Source organism: Nothobranchius furzeri, chromosome 1, assembly GCF_043380555.1.
Source record: "Nothobranchius furzeri strain GRZ-AD chromosome 1, NfurGRZ-RIMD1, whole genome shotgun sequence".
In the NCBI taxonomy this organism is placed as follows: Eukaryota; Metazoa; Chordata; class Actinopteri; order Cyprinodontiformes; family Nothobranchiidae; genus Nothobranchius; species Nothobranchius furzeri.
Window position 1 is genome coordinate 43,883,363 of NC_091741.1, and position 22,527 is coordinate 43,905,889.

General features: G+C 42.5%; 1 protein-coding gene across 4 annotated transcripts in view; it reads left to right on the forward strand.

Annotated features, from left to right (window-relative positions):
* Positions 1 to 22,527, forward strand: part of anks1b (ankyrin repeat and sterile alpha motif domain containing 1B) — a 305,040-nt gene that overhangs the window by 222,146 nt on the left and 60,367 nt on the right. For 3 of the 4 annotated variants that reach the window (XM_054739750.2, XM_070548583.1, XM_070548587.1), the window contains exons 16-17: positions 3,230 to 3,296; positions 8,285 to 8,391. In XM_054739750.2, coding sequence (XP_054595725.2) covers positions 3,230 to 3,296; positions 8,285 to 8,391 — 174 coding nt within the window. Of the gene's footprint in view, positions 1 to 3,229; positions 3,297 to 8,019; positions 8,392 to 22,527 lie in introns of those variants that run through there. The other variant, XM_070548606.1, reaches the window with a different exon arrangement.

Below are 22,527 nucleotides of genomic sequence, written 5' to 3' on the forward strand. Positions count from 1 at the left end.
TATCGATTCTTGCAAGATAAACTTTAGACTTGAACTGTTTGCAGAAAATGTTATTCATGTATGTTTTGTCATCACAATATTCAGCAATGTCAACACAGACTTTGTGCTGCTCAACAAAAAAGTATTACCTGTAATGTTAAAGAAATGTGAATATATTGATGAGGAAGGGTCAAAGGTATTAATGCAAGAAAAATAAAATAAAACATGATGGGTGGGTCTTTCAAATTATCCATCCATCCATCCATCCATCCATCCATTTTCATCCGCTTATCCGGAGTCGGGTCACCGGGACAGAAGCCTAAGGCGAAAGGCCCAGACTTCCCTCTCCCCAGCCACTTGGGCCAGCTCCTCCAGGGAAATCCCAAGGCGTTCCCTGGCGGGTGAGAGACATAGTCCCTCAAACGTGTCCGGGGTCTCCCTTTAGGTCTCCTCCCGGTTGGACGTGCCCAGAAAACCTCACCAGGGAGGCGTCCAGGAGGCATCCTGACCAGATGCCCGAGCCACCTCAACTGGCTCCTCTCGATGTGGAGGAGCAGCGGGTCTAGTCCGAGCCCCTCCCGGATGACAGAGCTTCTCACCCTATCTCTAAGGGAGAGCCCAGTCGCTCTTCGCAGAAAATTCATTTCGGCCGCTTGTATCCGCGATCTCGTTCTTTCGGTCACTACCCAAAACTCATGACCATAGGTGAGGGTAGGAACGTAGATCGACCGATAAATCGAGAGCTTCACCTTCTGACTCAGCTCTCTCTTCACCACGACAGACCGGTACAACGCCCGCATCACTGCGGATGCAGCACCAATCCGCCTATCGATCTCACGCTCCAGTTTTCCCTCACTCGTGAACAAGACCCCGAGATACTTAAACTCCTCCGCTTGGGGCAGGACCTCATCCCTGACCTGGAGAAGGCATTCTACCCTTTTCCGAATCGAGACCATAGTCTCAGATTTAGAGGAGCTGATTCTCATCCCAGCTGCTTCACACTCGGCTGTGAACCACTCCAGCGAAAGCTGAAGATCACGTTCTGATGAAGACAACAGGACCACATCATCTGCAAACAGCAGAGACCTGATCCTCAGGCCATCAAAACAGATTCCCTCCACACCTTGGCTGCACCTAGAAATCCTGTTCATAAAGGTTTTGAACAGAATCGGTGACAAAGGGCAGCCTTGGCGGAGTCCAACTCTCACTGGGAACGAGCCCGACTTACTGGCAGCAATGCGGACCAACCTCTGACACCGGTCATACAGGGACCTAACAGCCCGTATCAGAGGGCCTGGTACCCCATACTCAATGGAGCGTTGCCAGACTAAATAATACATTTATTTAGTCTGGCTTGCCAGGCTAGAAGAAAGTATCATTTCTATAACGCCTCTCAAGAAAAAAATCACGAGGCGCTTCACAAAAACAAAAAATGTAAAAATATAAAAAATCATTTGGAAAATGTTGAAAAATATATTTAAAATAAGCAAAAATAGACAATTGTGATTAAAAAAATGTTAAGAAAGAGAGAGAGTGATTAGGAAAGAAGGAAATCAGTGGATCCTGAGGAAGGTGGAATAGGTGGGGAGAGCAGAAGAAGAAGAAAATATCATTTCTATAGCGCCTCTCAAGATAAAAATCACGAGGCGCTTCACAAAAACAAAAACAAAAAATATAAAAATTGTAAAAATGTAAAAAAGCATTTCAAAAATGTTTAAAAATATATTTAAAATGAGCAAGAATAAGCTGTTGCGATTTAAAAGAAAGAAGGTGGAATAGGTGGGGAGAGCAGAATAAAGAGAGAGTGGTGAAGAAGGTCATACAAAAGTCAGCTTGAACAGGTGAGTCTTCAGCTGCTTTTTAAAGGAGACCACTGAGTCCACTGATCTCAGGCTCAGGGGGAGAGAGTTCCAGAGTCTGGGGGCCACAGCAGCAAATGATCTGTCACCTTTGGTCTTTAGCCTGGTGCTGCACAACCAGTAGGCTTTGATCACTGGACCTCAGGGACCTGCTGGGGGTGTAGGGACTAAGAAGATCACCAATGTAAGATGGTGCTTGTCCATGTAAGGCCCTAAAGACCAGAACCAGGATCTTGAAATGAACCCTGGAGTTGACTGGCAGCCAGTGAAGCTGGAGGAGAAGTGGGGTGATGTGGGTGTGTTTGCAAACCAAAGGGAGAGCACCCAGAAGATAAAAGGCTATGGGTGTGTTTGAACCTGCTTGTCCCACCTCTTATGATCCTGAGAATAACTTAACGAGGCTATTTTAAACGAAGAAATGATGCTAACGATGGCCCATGTGTGTAGCGCTGCTACGTTTGCCTTTGCATCTTAATTACTCAACACGACTCCTCTGTGACGGTGATGAATTGCCTTGTGGAATTTCCCCTAATTCCCAACATTTATGGTAGCCCTTCCTGTTTAATTACTTGAGAAGAATATGGAATGGCTTCCGGAGGGATCTGTGGGGGATTTTAGGTGGAAAACAACAAAACTGCTCTATTTGCATCCGACTTTCAGGAAAGAGTTGCAGTATTGGCAAGAGGCGAGTCACGAGAGATGTCAGTCATCTGAAGACGCTCATTAGTGCAACAGGCTTCAAAGGAAGGGAATGTTTGGTGCAAATCTGGTGTTTAAACTTCATTTTGCTGTAATGTTGTTGCATCTGTTATTGTTTGAAGGGTCTTTTTACTAAACTGGATGTGGGAACATTTTCATGTTTTCTGAGCCGTGTGTTGGAGAGAAGTAGCTTTAACGTGGGTGTCTGAAGTCACTTCCAACTCAAAAACTTTGAGGAAACCTAATTTGTTTTTGGCGCCTGGTTGTGAGAACAAGTGGTTCAGTTCCTGCGGTGAAAAGCTCGTCACTTCCTCATACTCTAAAGGATTCAGCCTCCTCGTCTTTGTCTCCCAGCTTTGACTCAAAATCGTCCCGCGGTCCCGAAGCTTCAGAACTGGTCAATCAGGAAGGCTGACGGATGAGCAGGTTGTGTAGTTCAGCGGTTAGCAGCAGGTCCAGCTGTCAGCGTTCTTCTCCTCTGCTGGCCCTGAAGTTTCCTGCACCTTCGTGCTTTTTCCAACTCACACGGGGATGACTGACATTGAGCACTCAGCCGGAATAATGATCACGTTTTGTGACACGTGGATCTAGAAATAGGGTTAGCCTTATTACTGGGGAATGACTTTCCTCTGTAACACATCCTGAACACCTCGGTACCGCTGTCAATCCCTTTGTCTCTCCCGTTTGTTCAGATCGACAAGATTATGAGCTCGATTGGGGCGGGAATCGGCAGCGGTCTGGACATCAAGGACAGCTCAGGTAATCCACGCCTGTGTGTGTGAATGTGTGCATGGGTGTGTGAGCTTGAGCGAATAAATGTTTTACAGGTTATGAGTGAACACATAAATGGTTGATGTTCTATAAAAGTTAGTTTAATATGAGACAAAACGCTGTTACACATTTAAAAACAGAATCTTTATTAAAATAAACGTGTGATGACAGAACCCTGCATAGCGCCCAACGTGTCCAACCAGGTTTCTTTGTTCCAACAGAGACATCATAAAATAAAATGATCAAATTAATAAAGACTTTTATTTTGTTTATTTTGTATCTTGTCCTGTTCTAACAGGTCAGTCACGTGGTAGATCTGGGTGGCTCGCTGTGCCGGAGCAGATTTATTCTAACTTGTAGGGCCAGGTGTAGTTTAGTGGTTACCTACCTTTTTTCTTTGAGGACCCCATTGCCTGTGCCCAAGACAAGCCAGGACCCACAACTCCTACCCACGTACACATAAAAATGATGAATTACAAACAAACCTAAATGCATACAAGGTTCTAACTCTTCTGCAGAGTTTGGATTATGCTATCAGGTGTGTTTGTTGGGATTTTATAAACTTCATTTCTACTTATATTATCTTTGTAATCTCACAACCTCAGCTGAGACCATGTTGTGGGGACCCCCTAGAGGGGTCGTGAACCCCAGTTGGGAACCACTGGTGTAGTTGACCGAACTGAATTAGTGGCACGGTCGACTACATCTACCACAGAGTGGACAGGGGTAGAGAAAAGACACGGATAACTAAAGGTAGCGTGAATAAGACTAGAGATGTGAAAATCAGCTGAGAAATGTTTTCTTTAGAAAAGTCCAAAAGGGCTGAAATGAAGGCAACTGGACTTCTTTGGTTTCTTGAAGACGTCTCACTTCTTATCTGAGGAACTTGGTCAGTTCTGACTGTAATATGAGAGGGTAAGGTTTATTTCTATTGTTGCTCAATGAGCAGAGACTACCTATGAATGCCCCTCCTCCCTACCGCCTAATGAGCTTCAAAAAAGTCGGGCTTGCATTTTTGTGTGACGGGCGGATTTCCTGTAGATTAATTTTCAGCATAAACCTCTACTGGTGCCGTTCCAGTTGTTCTGCGGCACTGTTTCTCCATAGTGACTCCTAGTGTTTAAGAGGAGAACTGCATCGGTTAAAAATCCATTACGATGCCAGAAAAACCAGTTATGTTTTGAGTTTATAAACAGAATACTTGTTTCTGCTCACCACTGAGAACTGAAGGAGTTTGAAGATTTCAAAACTTGGACTAGACCATGCTTTTATGCATCATTTGTGGATTGTGAGTCTAGTTTCATCAAAGTGTTTAATGGTTTAAAACAAAATGCGTTCTGATCAGGGACTCTACTGAATTGAGGAAAAAATAAAATATCCAGAGTATAATGTTTACATATTCTTGGCAACAATAGGGAGCCCTTGAATGTAATTTTCACTTTAGAAGTGGGGGGGACACGGGGGTGGGTGGGGGTATCTTTACAGTATGCTCTAATGGGGAACAGGCTTCAACACAAACGGTTGTTTTCCGCTTGGTCCTACAGCTCAACCAGTGTCAATTTAATATAGCGTAATATTGTTTTCGGATGGTAAAAAGTGCAGGAGTCACACCTTGACTTTGGAAAAAGTGGGGGGGACATGCCCCCCCCCCTGTCCCCCCGAAGTCTCCACCCATTCCATGGGTCCCTGAACGGAACTATAAAAGGTATTTTCTAATCCGCTTTGCCTTACGCCCTGAATCACACACATGTTGTACTTCAATTTAAATGAAAAGTAATGGTGTGTTTTTCGACTGTCTGTCATGGAGTTTGAGATTTATTAGCTTGTAAATATTTCTAATTATATTTCTGATAAAAATCAGTCGTCACCACAGAAACTCTTCTCCCCAGCATAGCTGCTACTTACCTCATGGCCAGGTTTACAATGGTTTCTCCACGTTTAATGATCATTTGATGACCTAGAAGAAGGATTTGGAGCTTGCTAAACTAAGCAAGTTTTCTTCTTCTTTTCCGTGTCTGGTTTGATGACGTACATTTTGCGAGACGAGCAGTTGCAGCCCGCTACGTCTTTTCACACAAAACCTAAAACAACTTTTGGTGCCGTTCAAAAAGAAGCACTTTCGTGGCATCAAAATGTGTCTTTAAAATTCACGGACATCAAATGTGAAATCCGTGGCACGTAACAAACAAGATCAAAAAATAACTTTTACCGTCGCTGAGGCTCCCATTCATTTTTGGGGGGCAGTAAAGGACCCATGGACAGGAAGTGGATGAGCATGATTTAATAATAATAATAATAATAATAATAATAATAATAAAACAACATTTTATTTAAAAGCACCTTTCATGACACCCAAGGTCACTTAACAGGAAAATACATTCAGTAAAATACATTAAAACAACAATAAAACACAAAGAAGAAAAGAACATAGAAAAAATTTAACAATTCAAATAAAATCAGAGGTCATAGGCAGATTTGAACAGGTGTGTCTTGAGTCTGGATTTGAAGAGGGTAAAGGTGTCAATATTTCTGATGTCTGGGGGGGAGTGAGTTCCAGAGACTGGGAGCAGAGCTGCTGAAAGCTCTACTCCCCATGGTAGTGAGATGGGCTGAAGGAACAGCAAGATGGAGTCATGAAGATGATCTGAGGGAACGGGAGGGGGTAGTAGTACTTATAAGGTCTGAAATTTATGGAGGAGAGAGGCTTTGGATGGCTTTGAAGGTATGGAGGAGAATCTTGAAGATGGATCTGAATGTAACTGGAAGTCAGTGAAGCTGCTGGAGAACCGGGGTGATGTGGTGAAAGGAAGGGGTTCTGGTGATAATATGGGCTGCTGAGTTCTGGACCAGTTGAAGTTTATGAAGGAGTTTGTGTGGGAGAACAAAAAGAAGTGAACTGCAGTAATCGAGACGGGAGGTGACGAGACTGTGGACAAGAATGGCGGCAGTGTGAGGGGTAAGGGAGGGGCGGAGACGGTTTATGGATCGAAGATGGAAATAGGCTGACCGAGTTATGTTATTATGTTATTTAGGCTCCTATTCAGACTGTAAACAAGAATGAAGTAAATATGTTTATCCACATGACAACAACCAACTTCTAATGTTCAGAAGTTTTATTCCATCAGTTACTCCATCCAGCCAATTTAATCCCTTAAACTACTCATTTATAATAATAAAAATGATTTATTTCAGGATAAATGCGACTAAACCAGCAAGATGAATGAATGAAGTCTCTCTGCAAGTCATGTAGACTTTAGTAGTGTCAGATGACAGATGTTTCTACTCGCGGCCGCAATGAGCAAATCAAACATTTATCAGTGGGACGTCATTTTTCATTCACGGAGACGCGAGGAGTCGACACTTTGGTCATTGTGCTCGCATAGTTGCATCTTTTATAGGGTGAGAAGATGCGTCTGACTGGTACAGGGCAATTCTAAAAAGTTATTTTGTTCTTTTGTTCTCACGATGAGCGGACTCAAGTCCACAAATATTTTATGAGCACCAACTTCTAGAAGAAATAGATTCAGTTGAGTTTGTAGTTAATTTGACAAAATTCCTGTGAGGTTTGATGCTGTCTGTCAGATTGTCCTGAGTATTTTTGACCAAATCCAAGGAAGTTTTCAATTGTAATCAAGATGGTACCATCAGCTGTAGTCTGATGGGAATTCTGGTGAAATCTGAAAGGTTTGGCCCCGTCTGTTTATGTTTATCTGTTTTGCAGACACTAAAGCGATTTACAGGTTGAGATGTGAAATCCTGCTAGATTTATTTTGCATGTAAATTTAGATTTTGTGTGTATGTGAAGTATCTGTTTTTCACAGTTTCCCTACCTGCACACCTTCAATCCTACTCCAGTCGTCTCTCCGTGCTGCATTCACCCCCTCTCTCCATCTTAACTCCTACATCCTTCCACCTCCTGATCCCCTCCTGCTTCCTTTCTTCTCTTTTCATCCATCAATGCAAAGCTGCTTCTAACTGTGGAAACCAGAGGCAGACAGCAGCTGAAGCCTGCTGCCAGGACACGCAAATTACACCAGTTGCAAAAATATATAGTTTCATGCATGCAGTCAGGATGGTGTGTGTGTATGTGTGTGTGTGTGTGGGTGTGTGGGTGGGTGGTTGGTTGGTTGGGGGAAAACCTGGCACGAAGACAAAGAAGCTGGAACTGTTGTGATGGCTATTATCAGGCGAGCGAGCCAGATATATGTAGAGCGGCGTAGACAGCAGGGTGTCGATCGCCACTGAGGGAAGATAGAGACCGAAGGGAGACAGAGGGAAGTTAGTGAGAGGGGGTGTGAAGGAGAGAGGCAGCACTCAGTGAGGGAGAGAGAGGAGGCTGCAGAAGCATACAGATGAGTGGGAGTACTTGATACAGAGAAATCTACAACGCAGCAGCTCTCTCTGCCTCTCTCTCACACACACACATTCAGACACACACACACACACACACACAAGCTCAGGGTAGAAACCGAGCGAGTGCAACAGCTGAAAAGGAAGCGGTTAGTGTGCTGTTGGCGACAACAACGGTCGCTTCTTCTGTCAGATCTCTGCTCCCGGTCTCACCCAGCACCCATCCCTGGCAGGATTTAACCCGCAGGACAGGAGCTCTTCTCTGGACACAACTTGACTTTCTCCTCCCTTTATCCCTCCCTCCTCCTGGCTGGATAGAGACAACACAGCTTCTGGATGTCTACACGTTACCTGCTTCTGCTCCCTCGCATGCTGACCCCCGTCATCCCCACCATGCCCCTTGCCTAGCGTCTTTCCCCTTTCATCCTCTTTACCTCCCCTCCCTTCATCTTCCTCCTCCTGCTGCCTTGCCAAAAGACTCCTCGAAAGCATGGCGGGCTCGTTCGACAGCCACTTTGCCCGCCATAACATGATGTGGCAGTGCCAGCTCTCACAGCCAGACTGCCGCTGCTACCGCGTGGACGGCTACTCCCTACTGAAGCGTTTACCCCTCCATCCTCTCATAGGTCCCCGCTGCCCACTGCAGTCTGTCGGCCAGTGGCTCGACTCCATTGGACTGGTCCAGTATGAGAACCACCTGCTCGCCAATGGATTTGACAACGTCCAGTTCATGGTATGTTTATTTATGTTTTTTACCTTGGATTGAATATCTTGAAGTTCTGATCCACCTTTATTCCTCTTTTTATCACTTAATCTTCTGGAATTGAAGTTTCTAACTTCATCACGTTTTTTAAACAATCAAATATCTTTTATTGCTTAGTTTTATCCCCTTTAGTGTCATTTTTCCTCACTCTCAATATCATTAATGAAGCCGCTCCCTCCTGATGCCATGTGCAGTCCCTCCTACGCACAGAAATCTTACACCACATCTCCACCCATCTAGCTCCAATATCCAACTGCAAACATGCGCGCTCTCAGTCTGTGCAAAGTTTAAAAATGAAGGTTTTAAGGTTTTTGCACAGATGAGCCTTTGCACTCACACGCCGTATGGTGCTTACAACCACCTGTAGCTGTAGGAACAGGATGCAAACGGATCCTCTCCTCCCTTAGATCCGATACTCCATCTCAGTGATGAGAATAGAAACTCGCCTGGTCCTTTTAGCTTTTTTGTAGCTCACGATGTTTATCAGAGAGTGATCTACACAGAGCAGTGAGCGGTGAAGGAGGAAATGAGGAGGAACTGGGGGGGCAGAAGAGATGCAATGAAGTTAAATTGAGAGAAACTGCAGCAGAGGCAGAAAGGCACCAAACCCCAGGATGCTGACTGCACGAGTTTCTCCTGAGATCGTGGCTCTTATGGGGAATCTAGCTCACATCATCCGGTGTTATTGTGTCCATTTGGCTTTCTAATTGTTTAAAATCCTTATTTTTCTTATTCACAATAAATCTAAATGAGATTTAAATCTGAAAACGCGCAGGAAGCCGTGTGGAGGATTTTGTTTTTGGTGAGCATGTGTGTGTTCCGGTGCATCAATCAGTGTGACCTGCATCTGTTCCTTTGGTTGCCCTGGCAACAAGGATAAAATCCCAGGATCTGTTTCTTTGTGCGCTTCTCCCACACGTGGTCACTGTTTATCTGCATGTTTACAGCTAGAGATTTGAGCTTCTGCATTATTTATTTGTGTTCGGAGCAGAGAGGACACGTGCCGCTCTTCCTCTCTCGTCTACATTTACTCGCTCATTAATAATTCAGCATCAACTAGTCGGAGAATGAATATGAACTGCTTCAAGCCGACCTCAGCGGGTTTATTTGGTTTTCTCTGGTCCAAGTTCGGTGTGATGATTCAAAATTCCCATAAATGTTTTATTTCTATTTCAATCTTTGCATCAATGTCAGTACATGAAGTAAATGGTAACGATTCCAAGTTTCTTCTGACCTTTTGGATTAAACCATTGTAACCCAACCTCAGGGGGACTAATAGAAATGAGGCGTTTGGCCACATTTGGGTATGATCTAAAAATTTGTATCAACCCTTTGATGCATGAATTATGAAATCTTCAACCATGATTTTTTTAACAATTTTTTTCATTCGTCTTTAGGTGTGAATGAAATAAATTTCAACAAATATTTTTTGTAAAATTTTATAATTTACAAATAATTTATTACATGTCCACTTCAGTGGGCAGCGTGCATTCAGAGTATGAAATATGTTGGCTTGGCTTACTGAAGTCCAAACGGAGGGGCTCAAATGCAATAAAGTCTTCAACAGCTGTGCTTAATAGCAAAAACAAATAAATAACAATTTTGAGTACCTGTCCACTGTAGTGACTATTATGCATCAAAGGGTTAATGCACATGGTCCCTCTTAAACAAATGTCATTCATTCATTCAACCTGATGCTCCAAACAAATGCATTTCTTTTAGCTATGATCACATTAACATTTTAATGAAATGATGCATGAAAATATAATTTATCAAAGCTCTTTGGCAGCAGCTAATGTTGACATGCAAACATACTTTTAAAATCTATATTTTTTGTAAAGCTTGTGGGTGACTTCTCTCAGAATGGCTTCCATCTGAATCGAATCATTTGAGTTAATTTAGTAAACGCTAAAAGGCCGTGGCAGTGACTTTAAGAGTTTTAGGGATTTTCTTTTGCACACATTTGTCCTCGTGTCTTTGAAACACTTCCAGCAGCATATTAAGAAACACCTTTAGAAAGCATTAATAATAAGCAGAGCAGAGATGAGACGAACATCCCTGTGACTCTGGTTACTGACTTGTGTCTCTCTGAGATTTATTTAGGTCTTTATAAATTCACATGAAAAATGGTTCTCTTCACTTACTGTCATTGTTCATTTTAACACTAATTGTATTAAATGCATCCTCTGAGGAGACAAAAAGGTCATATTTGATTAAACGCCTTGCATTTGTGTAAAATGAAGTCAAACGTTGGGTTCAAACTAAACAAGGTCAACAGATGTGAATAAAAAGCTGCTTGTTGTCTGTTTCAGGGACAGTTCAAGTTCATTTGTAGAATAAATTGCTTTGCAGATTAGTTTGACCTGAAGCTTGATCCATATTTCACTGTGAAATGGAAGCATGTAGTGCAAGGTGCAGGAGTTCACATGCAAATGAGAATGGAGGAATCCAGTCTGCCCGTTTATGTTCACCGAGGAGGTTTTTCAGGGTGGGCGTGTCTGGAAAATGCAACCAGCCAACAGAAGGAAACAGCAGCTCTGATGTTGCTCAAGGAGAGAAGTGGATCCGACCTGGAGAAACTAAACATGGACATTTTAAATGGATTTACATGAAGTTGGTGTTCTCGGTTAGCTGTAGGCACACATTCAGCAGAGAGAATAATGTTTATTGAACTTTTAACAAACTTATTAGTAAGTTGTTCTTCCCACCGGGTATTTATTCTACGTTGTGCTTGTTTGTGCTTTTCTGCTGAAAACACCTCTTCCTCTCTGGAAATGATGCTGATGACAGCAATGAATATAAATGAGGATTTTGGCTGCAGAAACAGAAAACACAGCAAAGTCAGGTGGCACTATAATTCTCCAGTTATTTTTCACTTTAAGCCTTTTGTTCTCACGTAGCTTTTTTTATTTTTTGAATTTTCTAGTATTGGAGTAGAAATGATGAGTGGAGTTGTGATGTAGAGAAGTTTAGATCCTCAAGTGTAGCTATAAAACAGAACTTCTGGGGCCGGTCGTACACACACACACACACACACACACACACACACACACACACACACACACACGGGAATTCTGCAGTGAAACATGTTTTTATTTGGTTTCATTCAGCACAGAAACGAAGAGACGAAGCCCAGTTGAATATTCTCACACACTTGCATGAGTGAACAATGCTTCAGTGTCAGACATCAGCAGAGATGAATAAGATAAGAGACGGTATGGGGCATTTTACCCAGAAACATTGTTTAAAGGAGCGTTTTAAAAGAAAAGCATCGTCGTTTATTGAGGGGCCTGATTTCACACAAGTGAAGAAGTATTCAGCGATAAGTAAGTTAGAATACGTTAGAAAGGATTTGAATAATATGATCCTGAATTGTTGGAGAAAGGAAAATTCATTGAAAGGGGAAATATTTTGATAATGGAGCCGAGGAAAAGCTGGAGAAGGAGGTGAGGAACAGAACAGATAAAAAATAAAAGAAACAAGAATCCACCATGCATCACTCTGAGGATGCATTCAGTTATACTTGAATGGTTCTGATGAGAAATGCTTTAGTGAAGGTCGGATGCTCGGCCACAATGAGGTTAAACCAGAGGACAAACTGGACAGAAGGGGTTTGGAAAAACAAACTGAGGATCTTCCGTCTTCTCGTTGTATCAGCAGCCCAACAGGCTGCTCCAGCTCCGAGAGTCATTACTCTGCTGGGGAGTCGTAGCACAGAGACTCCACCTCTCATTAATCAGCCCGGGAGCTGATCTGTGAACTGCACTACGAACGGACCAGCAGACAACTTACGGAGCAGAATGTGAGTTCAGCTGCAAAATGAGGCCAATCAGCTGCTGCCTCAGGCTACTCATTCACTCTAGTGAAGTCCTGAAGATGAAGTTTGGAGCTAAACCACTCAGGATTAGTGGGTGTGAACCTTTTCAACCATCAGCTATTTTAACACTATCAGTTACAGGAGAGCAAATCTTGTGAATTGTTTTTTATGCTATAGATTTCTATGTTTCTAACCATAAAGTTAACTTTAGGACACCTCCTCATCCCCTGAACTCCTTCATCTCATTCATGTTGAACTGAGCTCTTTGATTATGGAAAAAAAATCACGATAATTATTTTAACTGTGAAGACTCCATGAATGAGGAAAGCCTATCTAGTTCACATTTTATAGACTGTAGACGATGATTTAAGTCCAGTGAGCGAGGTGTGCCTAGCGCTGATTAAAACTCATGAAAGTATAAATTAGAACAACAAAAGTACTTTTAACACACAACAATCAACATTAAATATATTTTAATAACAGTTTAGACTTTCTTCCTGACAGAAATAGTTATTTGTGCAACAGTCGGCGTTTAGATTAAAGCTAATTTAGATGACCCTTTGCATCTCCGTCACCTGATACCACCACAACAGATGGCTAAATCATAGTAAACAGTGAGCGAATCCAGTATTAAACAAAGGGAGAAGTAGCGCCTGATATTGGTATTTTTTTGTTGTTGTTGTCATAATCCTTGATTTTTGCGATGTTTAGCCTGGTTTCCTCTAGTTCAAGCCCAGTTCAGTGGTGGCAATGGTGGGGCTCATACAGAGCAGCATCTACAAAAGTTACGGCTCACGACCGTTAGCTTGCATTCTCCCTGCTGCTGTTCACCGATGTAAACCAGCTGCCGACTTTGCCCCGCTGGATCAATAAAATGATGCGATAAACAGCGTTTCACTTTTGCACTGGAGCTAATTTTATAAAAAACTGTTTGGATCCCTACCGGTGTTTATTGCCGGCAGGGTCACCGGTTCAGCTGCTACTCACACCGGGATGATTTAACATATCTCGTAACAGTTACGGTCTTCGTGCTAAATAAATAACGCCATTTTCACAAACATTGGAATTATATTATTATAATAAAAAATTATTTTGCAATTCACTACAGTGGATGGTAAGACGCATCCTACATGGTGAAATAAGTAATATCAACACATCACATTTATACATTTAGGTCCATCACTGTCAGCCCCTGTCTTCCTTCAGAAGTATATGAATGTTAATCGCATCGGTAAAACGTGTTCGCTGCAAATCCAAAAAGACTTTGAGGGCTCCATTCCTGCAGTTCATTCCTGTTTTCTGTCTTCATCAAAGTTATTAAAAAGACAGTTGACTTTACACCCGTGTCTGTTTGCAGCGAATGACTCGGCAAACCACCATTTCACACTGAAATTAACTCAAAGCGATAAAAGACTACAAACTGGGTTGTTTTGCCTGCTTCGGTGGAGTTTCGGCGTATAACATTATTTTCTCCGTCTGTAAGGCCTAGAATGTATTTACTTTTTCACGACTCATACACGTTTAAAATGGCGTTACTGCTTAACTTGCGTTGATTTGAAGCGTCGTATGTGCACGTCCCCCAAAATGAATGAAACGCATTCACAGACTGCAATATATGAGTAACCCGTAGGTGGAGTAGACAAAACAAGCGAGACACATCACCATGGTCACTCCGTCTCTGGTTTAGAGGTCTTTCATACTGTCATACGATACTGCTGATGATGTTTTTCTGCCCTGATTCCAAAATTAATCATTTACTGATCCCTCCTCTTTATGCCACGTTTGTACCCACAAACCCAGGACTCTATCCAGTCTGAGTTTTCTACTGTGCCCCCTAGTGGAACACTCCAGCAAGTACGAGTGAAGCCTGCTGCCTGCATCAACGCGGGGTTAAGAAGCAAATATGTTCCAGGCGTAAAAGCAGAGAAGCTCTATTGGAACTCTGAAGGTTCACCCAGCTGGTCAAACAATAAGGAATAATAGCGTCCCTGACATTATATAGAAACCTGTGAGTTTGGTCTTCAGGGGGGAGGAAGTAGGGATCATTCAGTAGGTGCGAGATAGTAAAAGCATGCCTGTAAACTGGGACGTAATTTTGGGGGGGGACGGGTGGGACATGTCCCCCCCACTTTTTCAAAAGGCAGTTTTGGTCCCCTGCACTTTTTTCCGTCCAAAAACAATATTACGCTCCATTAAATGGATTTGGTTGAGCACTAGGACCGAAACGGAAACCGGTTTCCTATTAGACCCGCCCAAAAGCTAATCTATTGGCTCTGCTGATACTTGCTAACGTATTATTGGCTGTTGCTGCTGTCACTCAAGTTGTAAACAGTCAGAACGTGCTCACGTTGTTTTGCTAGTTTGGAGCCGCTAGGGAACACCGGTACTGAGTCACATCGTCAACTAGACGCTGTGTAATATCAGAGCTCAGCTCATCTTCCATTACATAACATTTGAATAAGTGTTCATTTGTGAGTCTTTGGTAGTTAGGCACAGCCAGGAGGCAGCATGTCAAGAAAACGAAAAGTGGATATAAGAGACTTCTTTCAAAGTCAAAACGTAAGTTGGACATGTGACACCCCTGCATTAAGCTCAGACTCACCTCCTCCTTCACACACAAACTCAAAACTAACTTTTACAAACTCATCTCCTCCACATAACTGACTCCTCAGACACAATTTATTCGTATTATTATAATTATTTTTTTTATTACTATTATCATCATAATTATTATTACTAGTAGTAGTAGTAGTAGAAGTGTAACTTCAAAACTTTTATCATTTAACTTTATTGTAAACTTATCTATTGCAATGTATATGTTCACATTAAAAAGCTCTGAAAAATGAACAGTATCATCATCGTCAACAGATCTTTTTAAGCTTAATGTCAAAGATGTACACTTTTCATTAGATTTATCTTATTTTTTCCATTTATTTTTTGTGTGTTGAAATGCAACAACTGTTTAAACACTTTTAAGGGAAAAAAACATTTAATATGTTTTATGCACTCAAATGTTAGGGTGATGATCATGTGTAAAACATTAGTTCAGCATGTCCTCTAACACAGCAAATGAACAAACGGCCAGATCTCAGGAGGGACCGTTTATGTATAAATAATTTTTATACTTTTGACTAGGCCTGGGAAAGTAACACATTTTGCTGGACGATATTTTGTCCAACAAATTGTTGATGATAAACGATATCATTGTCAACATTATCTAGACCAAAATAACCACTAATATAATGTTAATATATCATAATAATGCAAGTACACCCTTTAAAATGCAACAAATAAACCTTAATTTAACATTGAAATGTCCAGAACCAGAACTTCTAAATGAATAAAAATAACAAACAAAAATTAAATAAAAAAGGAATCTCACTCCCTGTTAGAAAATGTTGCACCAAAAACAATAAAAAAAAGACCCAAAACAATAAATACAATGGCCTATCCATTGTCAACAGCCAAAACTGCACTTCAATAATGATAATAAATAAAAATAATAAGAGTTGTACATTTTTTAACTTATATATATATATATATATATATATATATATATATATATATATATATATATATATATATATATATATATATATATCAAAGTCAAAGTCAAGTCAAAGTCATTTATTGTCATATTCTCCACATGTGCAGGACATACAGAGAAATGAAATTCAGTTTCAGCACACACAATTCAAAGATCAGACATACGTGGGTAAGACACATAACAAGAATTGGTGACTGCGGTCATTCGCAACATGAGTCGCGCTACCTTAATAGTTAGATGAAAAGGGTGTTACATGAGGAAAGTTCAGGGAGGGGGAAAAAAAAGGCATTAACAGGGTTACACCAGCAGGGTGTAGCACTCTAATGCAAAAAAACACCCGACATGGAAGCACAGACAGCACGTATACAACATCAGAGTCCGATGGGGAGGTGGGGGTGGGCGGGATCCTGAAGCCTCCAGTGGGAGCTGCCACTGCGGCGCATCGACCAGCTGCAGACCAACAGGTGGGAGGGAGAGATAAGGAACAGAGAGCACATTGAAGTTCCTGCAGAATCTGAAGGAAGAGGGTGAAGGTCGGGACACAGCATCTGTCGGCATTCCTCCTTTTTGTGGGGGTGTGTTGAGGCAGCCTTGAGAGGCTGCTATGGCGTCAGATAAGGATAAACATGACTTTGTTTAGGGCAGACAGAGATAATCTTCCCCTCCGTCTTGTAGTCTCTAAGTGGTCATTCATGTCCACCAGTGAAGCCAATTTTACATTCCACATCCCCGCATCGTCCGGCGACCCTCTCCGAGATCAAATCCATCTTGCGCACTAACACAGGCAACGCCGCAAGGACATTGTCCAGCTTACGGTTCACCTCGAGTAACGTCCCAGTCTGTGAGGTCACCGCACGAGCGGCACATTCCGTGGGTACGGGTCGCACTCCAATCGCTCCCGTCTTCCCAAATTTCCAGAAAACCAGATATCCTCCCACTCCAATCAGAAGAAATCCAGTGATCATCAGGCCGAATATCCACAAATCTTCCACGTCCTCGATGGACAGCTGAGAGAGGCACACGATTCGCCAGACCTCCCAAGAATCGAGTGCATATCCCGATGCGAATGTCCCCTCGGGACAGGTGGGAGCCCCCTTCTCCGTTCTCATCGTAGAGAAAATTTTGTCAATCACGTTGAATGACCAATTAATTAAGTCCATATTTCCAAAAAAGAGTAGTGGTTTCAGGAGAAATGCAGAGAAGTGCTCTGTAGGCAGACAGGACAAGAGCCTTGGGGAAGCCGATAAGGGAGCTGAGAAAAAAGCGTCTGTACTCTCTGAAGGCTGAGAAGTATACAGTTGTGGTCAGAAGTTTACATACACTTGTAAAAAATATAATATAATGGCTCTACTGAGTGTCCCGTTATTTCTAAAACTCTGATTTTTCTCTGATAGAGTGATTGGAACAGATACTTCTTTGTCACAAAAAACATTCATGAAGTTTGGTTCTTTAATGTCTTTATTATGGGTTAACAGAGAAAAGTGATCACATTTGCTGGGTCACAAATATCGTGACGTGTCAAGGGGTCTTTACATAACACCCCCCACCCCAAATCCGCACAAGCCTGCTGTGTCCCCCCCACTTCTGAAATCAAAATTTCGTCCCTGCCTGTAAAGCTTGGTTTATGCCTGACGCATTCACTTTCTGCGCGGTGATGCGGCTCGCGGATGGAACGCGCTTCACAACTCTCAGTGTTTATGGTTCATGCTGCTTGTCTCTGCGGTGAGCCAATATTCTCCCAAACTGTAGGGGGCAGCATGGAGCTCTACGGCATGCATCCAACACTACACCATAGTAGAAGTAGAAATTACTGTTTACAACATGGCATTTCAGCATTTTTAACAGCGTCCTCGTCTTTTCCGACAGTGCGAGCTATTTCTCTCCAAGAATTATTAACAACATGTTGATCACGGTGATCTCTGAGAGCTGAATCATACAAACGTCTGTATTTACGACCCTCTGCCATACTAGTTCTTGCCGGTCCGCCATGTTTTTCCACGTCCGTCTGTCTGCATGGTTAGAAATTTTCCGAGGTGCGCGTTGCGGAAATTTTGGGCCGTGCGGACACGCGGTGGAGGGGTGTGGTTGTTAAAATGACGCAATTTTGCCGCGCGGAGCCGTGCGGACCTCGCTGACGCGCCAAGCATAAACCAACCTTAAAGCAGAATGTGAAAAAAATAAGTGCAATTGATTTTTGGTTTGTTTATGAAGCTGTTTGGGTGATTTTTCAAAGCTGAAATTCAATTTGATTATTACCACAGCCCCGATAAAACATGAAGATTATCTGTCGGGTAACATTTGTGATTAGTTAGGCTGGTATTATTCACTGAGCGCAGTAGAGAAACCTCAACACTGCTAAACCTTTCATTAAGTTTGCTTTCAGTAGATCCTAAAGAATGGAAACCATACTTTATCTGTTTTTATAGAAATCTGAATTTTGATCAAGCATGTTTAGTTGCACCGAGACATGCTGGTTTACATCTATTGATGCTAAAGGGGTGGGTGTTAAAATCCAGCCAAAACCAAGTTAGCAGCATGATCCCACCTGTTGTAGATGTTTTAAATGACTCAACTCTGTATTTGATCTCACTAACTGTAACCAGAGAGCATTTGGGGATGCTGAGAGATGCTGTATCTCGTGCACATGATCACTGCTGACATAAACGGAATTATTAAAATAAAACATTTTAAGGAATTTTAAAATAATGTGAATGAAAAGGATGTCAAAGACAACAGAATTACAATTATCTTTCCAGTGTTGAAAAGGGCTCGGTTCTGTGTGCTCCTTCAGATCTGAGAGGCTCTGATCATCCCTCACTGATCTTTCCAGCTTTGTTGTTATTCATATTTAAATAGAGAGGATTGCACACATGCAGCCTGCCGCCTCGTGGAGTGGCTCGGGGGCTTGGTTTTGTGGCTTTTTATTAGAAAAAGCAACACAGCCGTCTACTCTTTGAATATTCTGTTTAATACCAAATAAGCTAAGACCTCTGTTCACATTCACAGCCAACCAGCTTCACACTGGTGCATTTCTCCCTCTCTTTCTTCATCTTTCTGGGTGTTTCAGGGTTATTTATTTTTACTTTTGCAGATTCTGCTGAATCCCCTTTAAATATACAAAACTTTTTCCTTCTTAAATCAAAATTAGCTGGATCTATACACAAATTAGATCTGGTTAGATTTTTAAAATCCGTAATAAAACCAAAGGAGGCTTTTTTAAAGGATGATTTAAACTGAAGTATTAAGAGAGAAAAAAATAAAACAGGATTTTTACAATTTCGAATAGTTTATTCCAGCAAAAATCTGTATTTCTTAGCATTTTGGGCTGAGTTGGCCTTTCTGTGCTGCACCAAATCTCCCCTTGCCTGTAATGATCTGTCTGCATGAGAACTGTTCTGTCTCTAGAGGGGGATGGGGATGATCGCTCTCTTATGGCTCCCCACTGGATTAATTAAAGGTGCAGCTCTGTGTGGTCCTGATCCAGCCTCTGGTGTGTGCTGTATGTTTTATTTCAGAGGATCAAACCTCCCTCCTTCACTCTCTATTCTTGTGTTTTGTTAGTGTCACTAGTTACAATTTTCAGATGACACTGCAACAAATGGGAGTGTATGAAGTCCACGATCCCAAAGACAGTCTGAAAGCTGCTATTGTTTATGTGCGTAATGCTGTACCCGTTATAACTCCTGTGTAGGCTGCCACCATGCCGCTGTTGGACTGGAGTCGCTATGTGTGACACGTGTTGTTTGATCAGAAACGGCCACTATACGGTTAATTGACCCATGTGAGTAGCATAATGCATGTAAATGAACACTAATATGGAACAGACGTTTTCTTTGGACTTGACTCCTCAGCTCAAACATGTAAAACAGATTGGAAAGTGACTGCAGGAGTGTCCGTTAGAATATATTTAGCCCCGGGTCCTCTGAAGAATTTCCTCATTTATGCTCAAGGTTAAATGGAAATGCGCCGTCACCGACTCCGTTGGTTCATGACCTTAGAACAAGGCAGCTTAGGCGCTGCGTCCACATTTAGCCAGCATCTTAATTCATGAAATAGCTCAGCACAACATACCACACAATAAGTGTGTTCTTCCAGCACTGCCGGAAGTCGGGATCGACCCTGCAACCATCTGATTACTGGACAACCCGCTCTACCTCCTGAGCTTCCTGCTTTGTGGTGATTGAAATGTACAAGAGGCTGAATTATGAGAGTATTTTAATATTTATTTATTTTGAGGCGATTCATTTAGACTCTTTGAATTTTATTGTTTACAACCGGGTAACAGAGCACATTCGCACAACACTGGGGGGATAAAGATCCTCTGCAGCCGCTATCCAGACCTGTATCTGTGTGATTTAAGTTAAAAAAAGTGAAGCCTAGAAATGTAGATTTTGATCATTTACCACATCTTTTTGCAGAAGGTCAAAGCGAAACATCTCAAAGCGGTCTTTAGCGCGAAGCTTCCAGATCCGTTTAAATAGCCAACGAGCTGTGGCCGTTAATTCGGCCTGGGGATATCTAGTTACTGGATTACCTCGCCTGGACTTCACACAGCTGAAGCGCCGAAGATGTAACCGGATCTCTTCTGCGTTGAGCGAATTAATGCTGAAGGATCGCCGTGGACATGAACAGATGCTCCGTTTATTCTGACATGCTCAGTAAACTGAAACGGGAAGTGAACCACATTAGAGGTTGGGCAGACCTCAGTAGGGAAAACAGTTTATAAATGTGGCGAGTAAGAGCTAGCGATATAAACAAATGAATAACCAGATTGCAACAACGCCACTCTGGGTTAACAAACAAACTGGCATGGTCCCCCTGGATCAGTACAGCCCTCCCCGATCAGAGGCAAAGACTTACCATCGTAGCGCGGCTGAATCAGATCAGCCTTCCCAGCCGGCACACCACCGACCTTCAACGTTGAAATATAGTTGAAATTATGACGGTTGTAATCTCAGCGGTGAAACAACGATAAAACAACATTGAATGCCCAATGGTTATATTTATGTCAGTGTATCAACTGATCGTCAACGTTGGAATCAGGGGCAGATTAAGGACTGAAGAACATCCGGGGCTTAACACACGCACACACACGCACGCACGCACGCGCGCGCACACACACACGTGACACGCACTAGTCAATATCATATATGTCTTGTACCACATAATTTTTAATCTGAAGCTACATATTAAGCATTTTCAGGGCAGAGTATTGTTCCTGTTAGTGTTTAGTGTGAGATGATAGTAAATATTATCCTTTTTTCTCCAACAACTTTACCTGGTAGTAAGCTAACTTTAGGCAAACCAGCAGCACAACAAAGATTTTCAAGTAAGTCTCACAAACCTGAGTCAACACCAGTCTCATCAAAGCTGGGGTTCTGTCGCCGTACTTTTGGTCTAAAAAACGTCCTCATGTCCATCTTCACTCATGCATTTCAGGCAGAGACTGCAGAAGAAGCCGGCTGCTGAAGGGCTTCTTCTTCAGTGGTGGAGGCTCAGGCAGGCTGTATACAAACTACTGCTAGCTGCTCCCTCTCTGTTGGACTTTGGTACTGCATGTTATTTCCGCGATTTAGATCCGGGGCTTTCCATGAAACATCCGGGGCTTCAGCCCAAGTAGCCGGGCCTAACGCCGCCCCTGGTTGGAATATGGTTGGTTTATAAACTATAGTGATTGTTTCAACGTTAAAACAACAGTTGTACATGACCGAACAAAAAAAAGACAATTGGCCCGGAACACACTTTGAAAGCCAATTGCCGACCTACATGTGAAAGTCATCAACATATATTCATGTGAAAGTGCATAAAATGATACTTTTCGATCAGGTTTCTTGGCCACTGGCCCCACCATGGACGTAATTTGGGGGGGGGGGGGGGGGAGGGGGGGGGACAGGGGGGACATGTCCCCCCCACTTTTTCCAAAGTCAAGTTTTGACCCCTGCACTTTTTACCATCCAAAACAATATTACGCTATATATTAAATTGACATTAGTTGAGCTCTAGGACCAAGCAGAAAACAACCGTTAGTGTTGAAGCTTGTTTCCTATTAGAGCATACTGTAAAGACCCCCATGTCCCCCCTACTTCTAAAGTGAAAATTACGTCCATGGGCCCCACCCACCAGTTCCCCACGACCGAGATGCACTTCTGAGTATATAGCGCTAGGTAGCAGTCTGCATGTGTTTTACGTCAGTCTGCAGAGGAAGAAGAAGAAAACAAACACGAAGAAAAGCTGCATGAAGGATAAAAGGAGCAGGAGACGGAGAAGAAGCAGGACACTGAGAAGAAGCAGGACCAGAGGTGTGTGTGGCTACAATGTTTGAAGGTAATTTAAGCTTTTAATTTTCTCAAAAACCAACTGTGAACCTTATTTATGACTTTAAACTACGGAGCCGCTTAGCATTACAGCTATTCAGGGAAACAAATAACCGAAACCGATTTCAAATTGGACGAAAAAGGCTAAATGAGCAGGAATCCAGGTGAGAAATAAGGCTTCTTTTTAAGCGTACAGTAGTAAACATCGATCATTCCGCTCCTTGTTCTTTAAAGAACAACAACAAACAATTGTTTGGCGACCTGAGAGCCACGTCCGCATTCCCGCCGGGTCGCGATGCAGCCCTGCTGTTTCTCCGTCCATGTTTAGGTCTGTTTTTTCTCATTCTTCAGATGTTTCTCCTCCTGTTACCTCCATGAGTGATTTTTACAAACACAATCCTGCTAAATTATGTCCACTAACTCCAGCT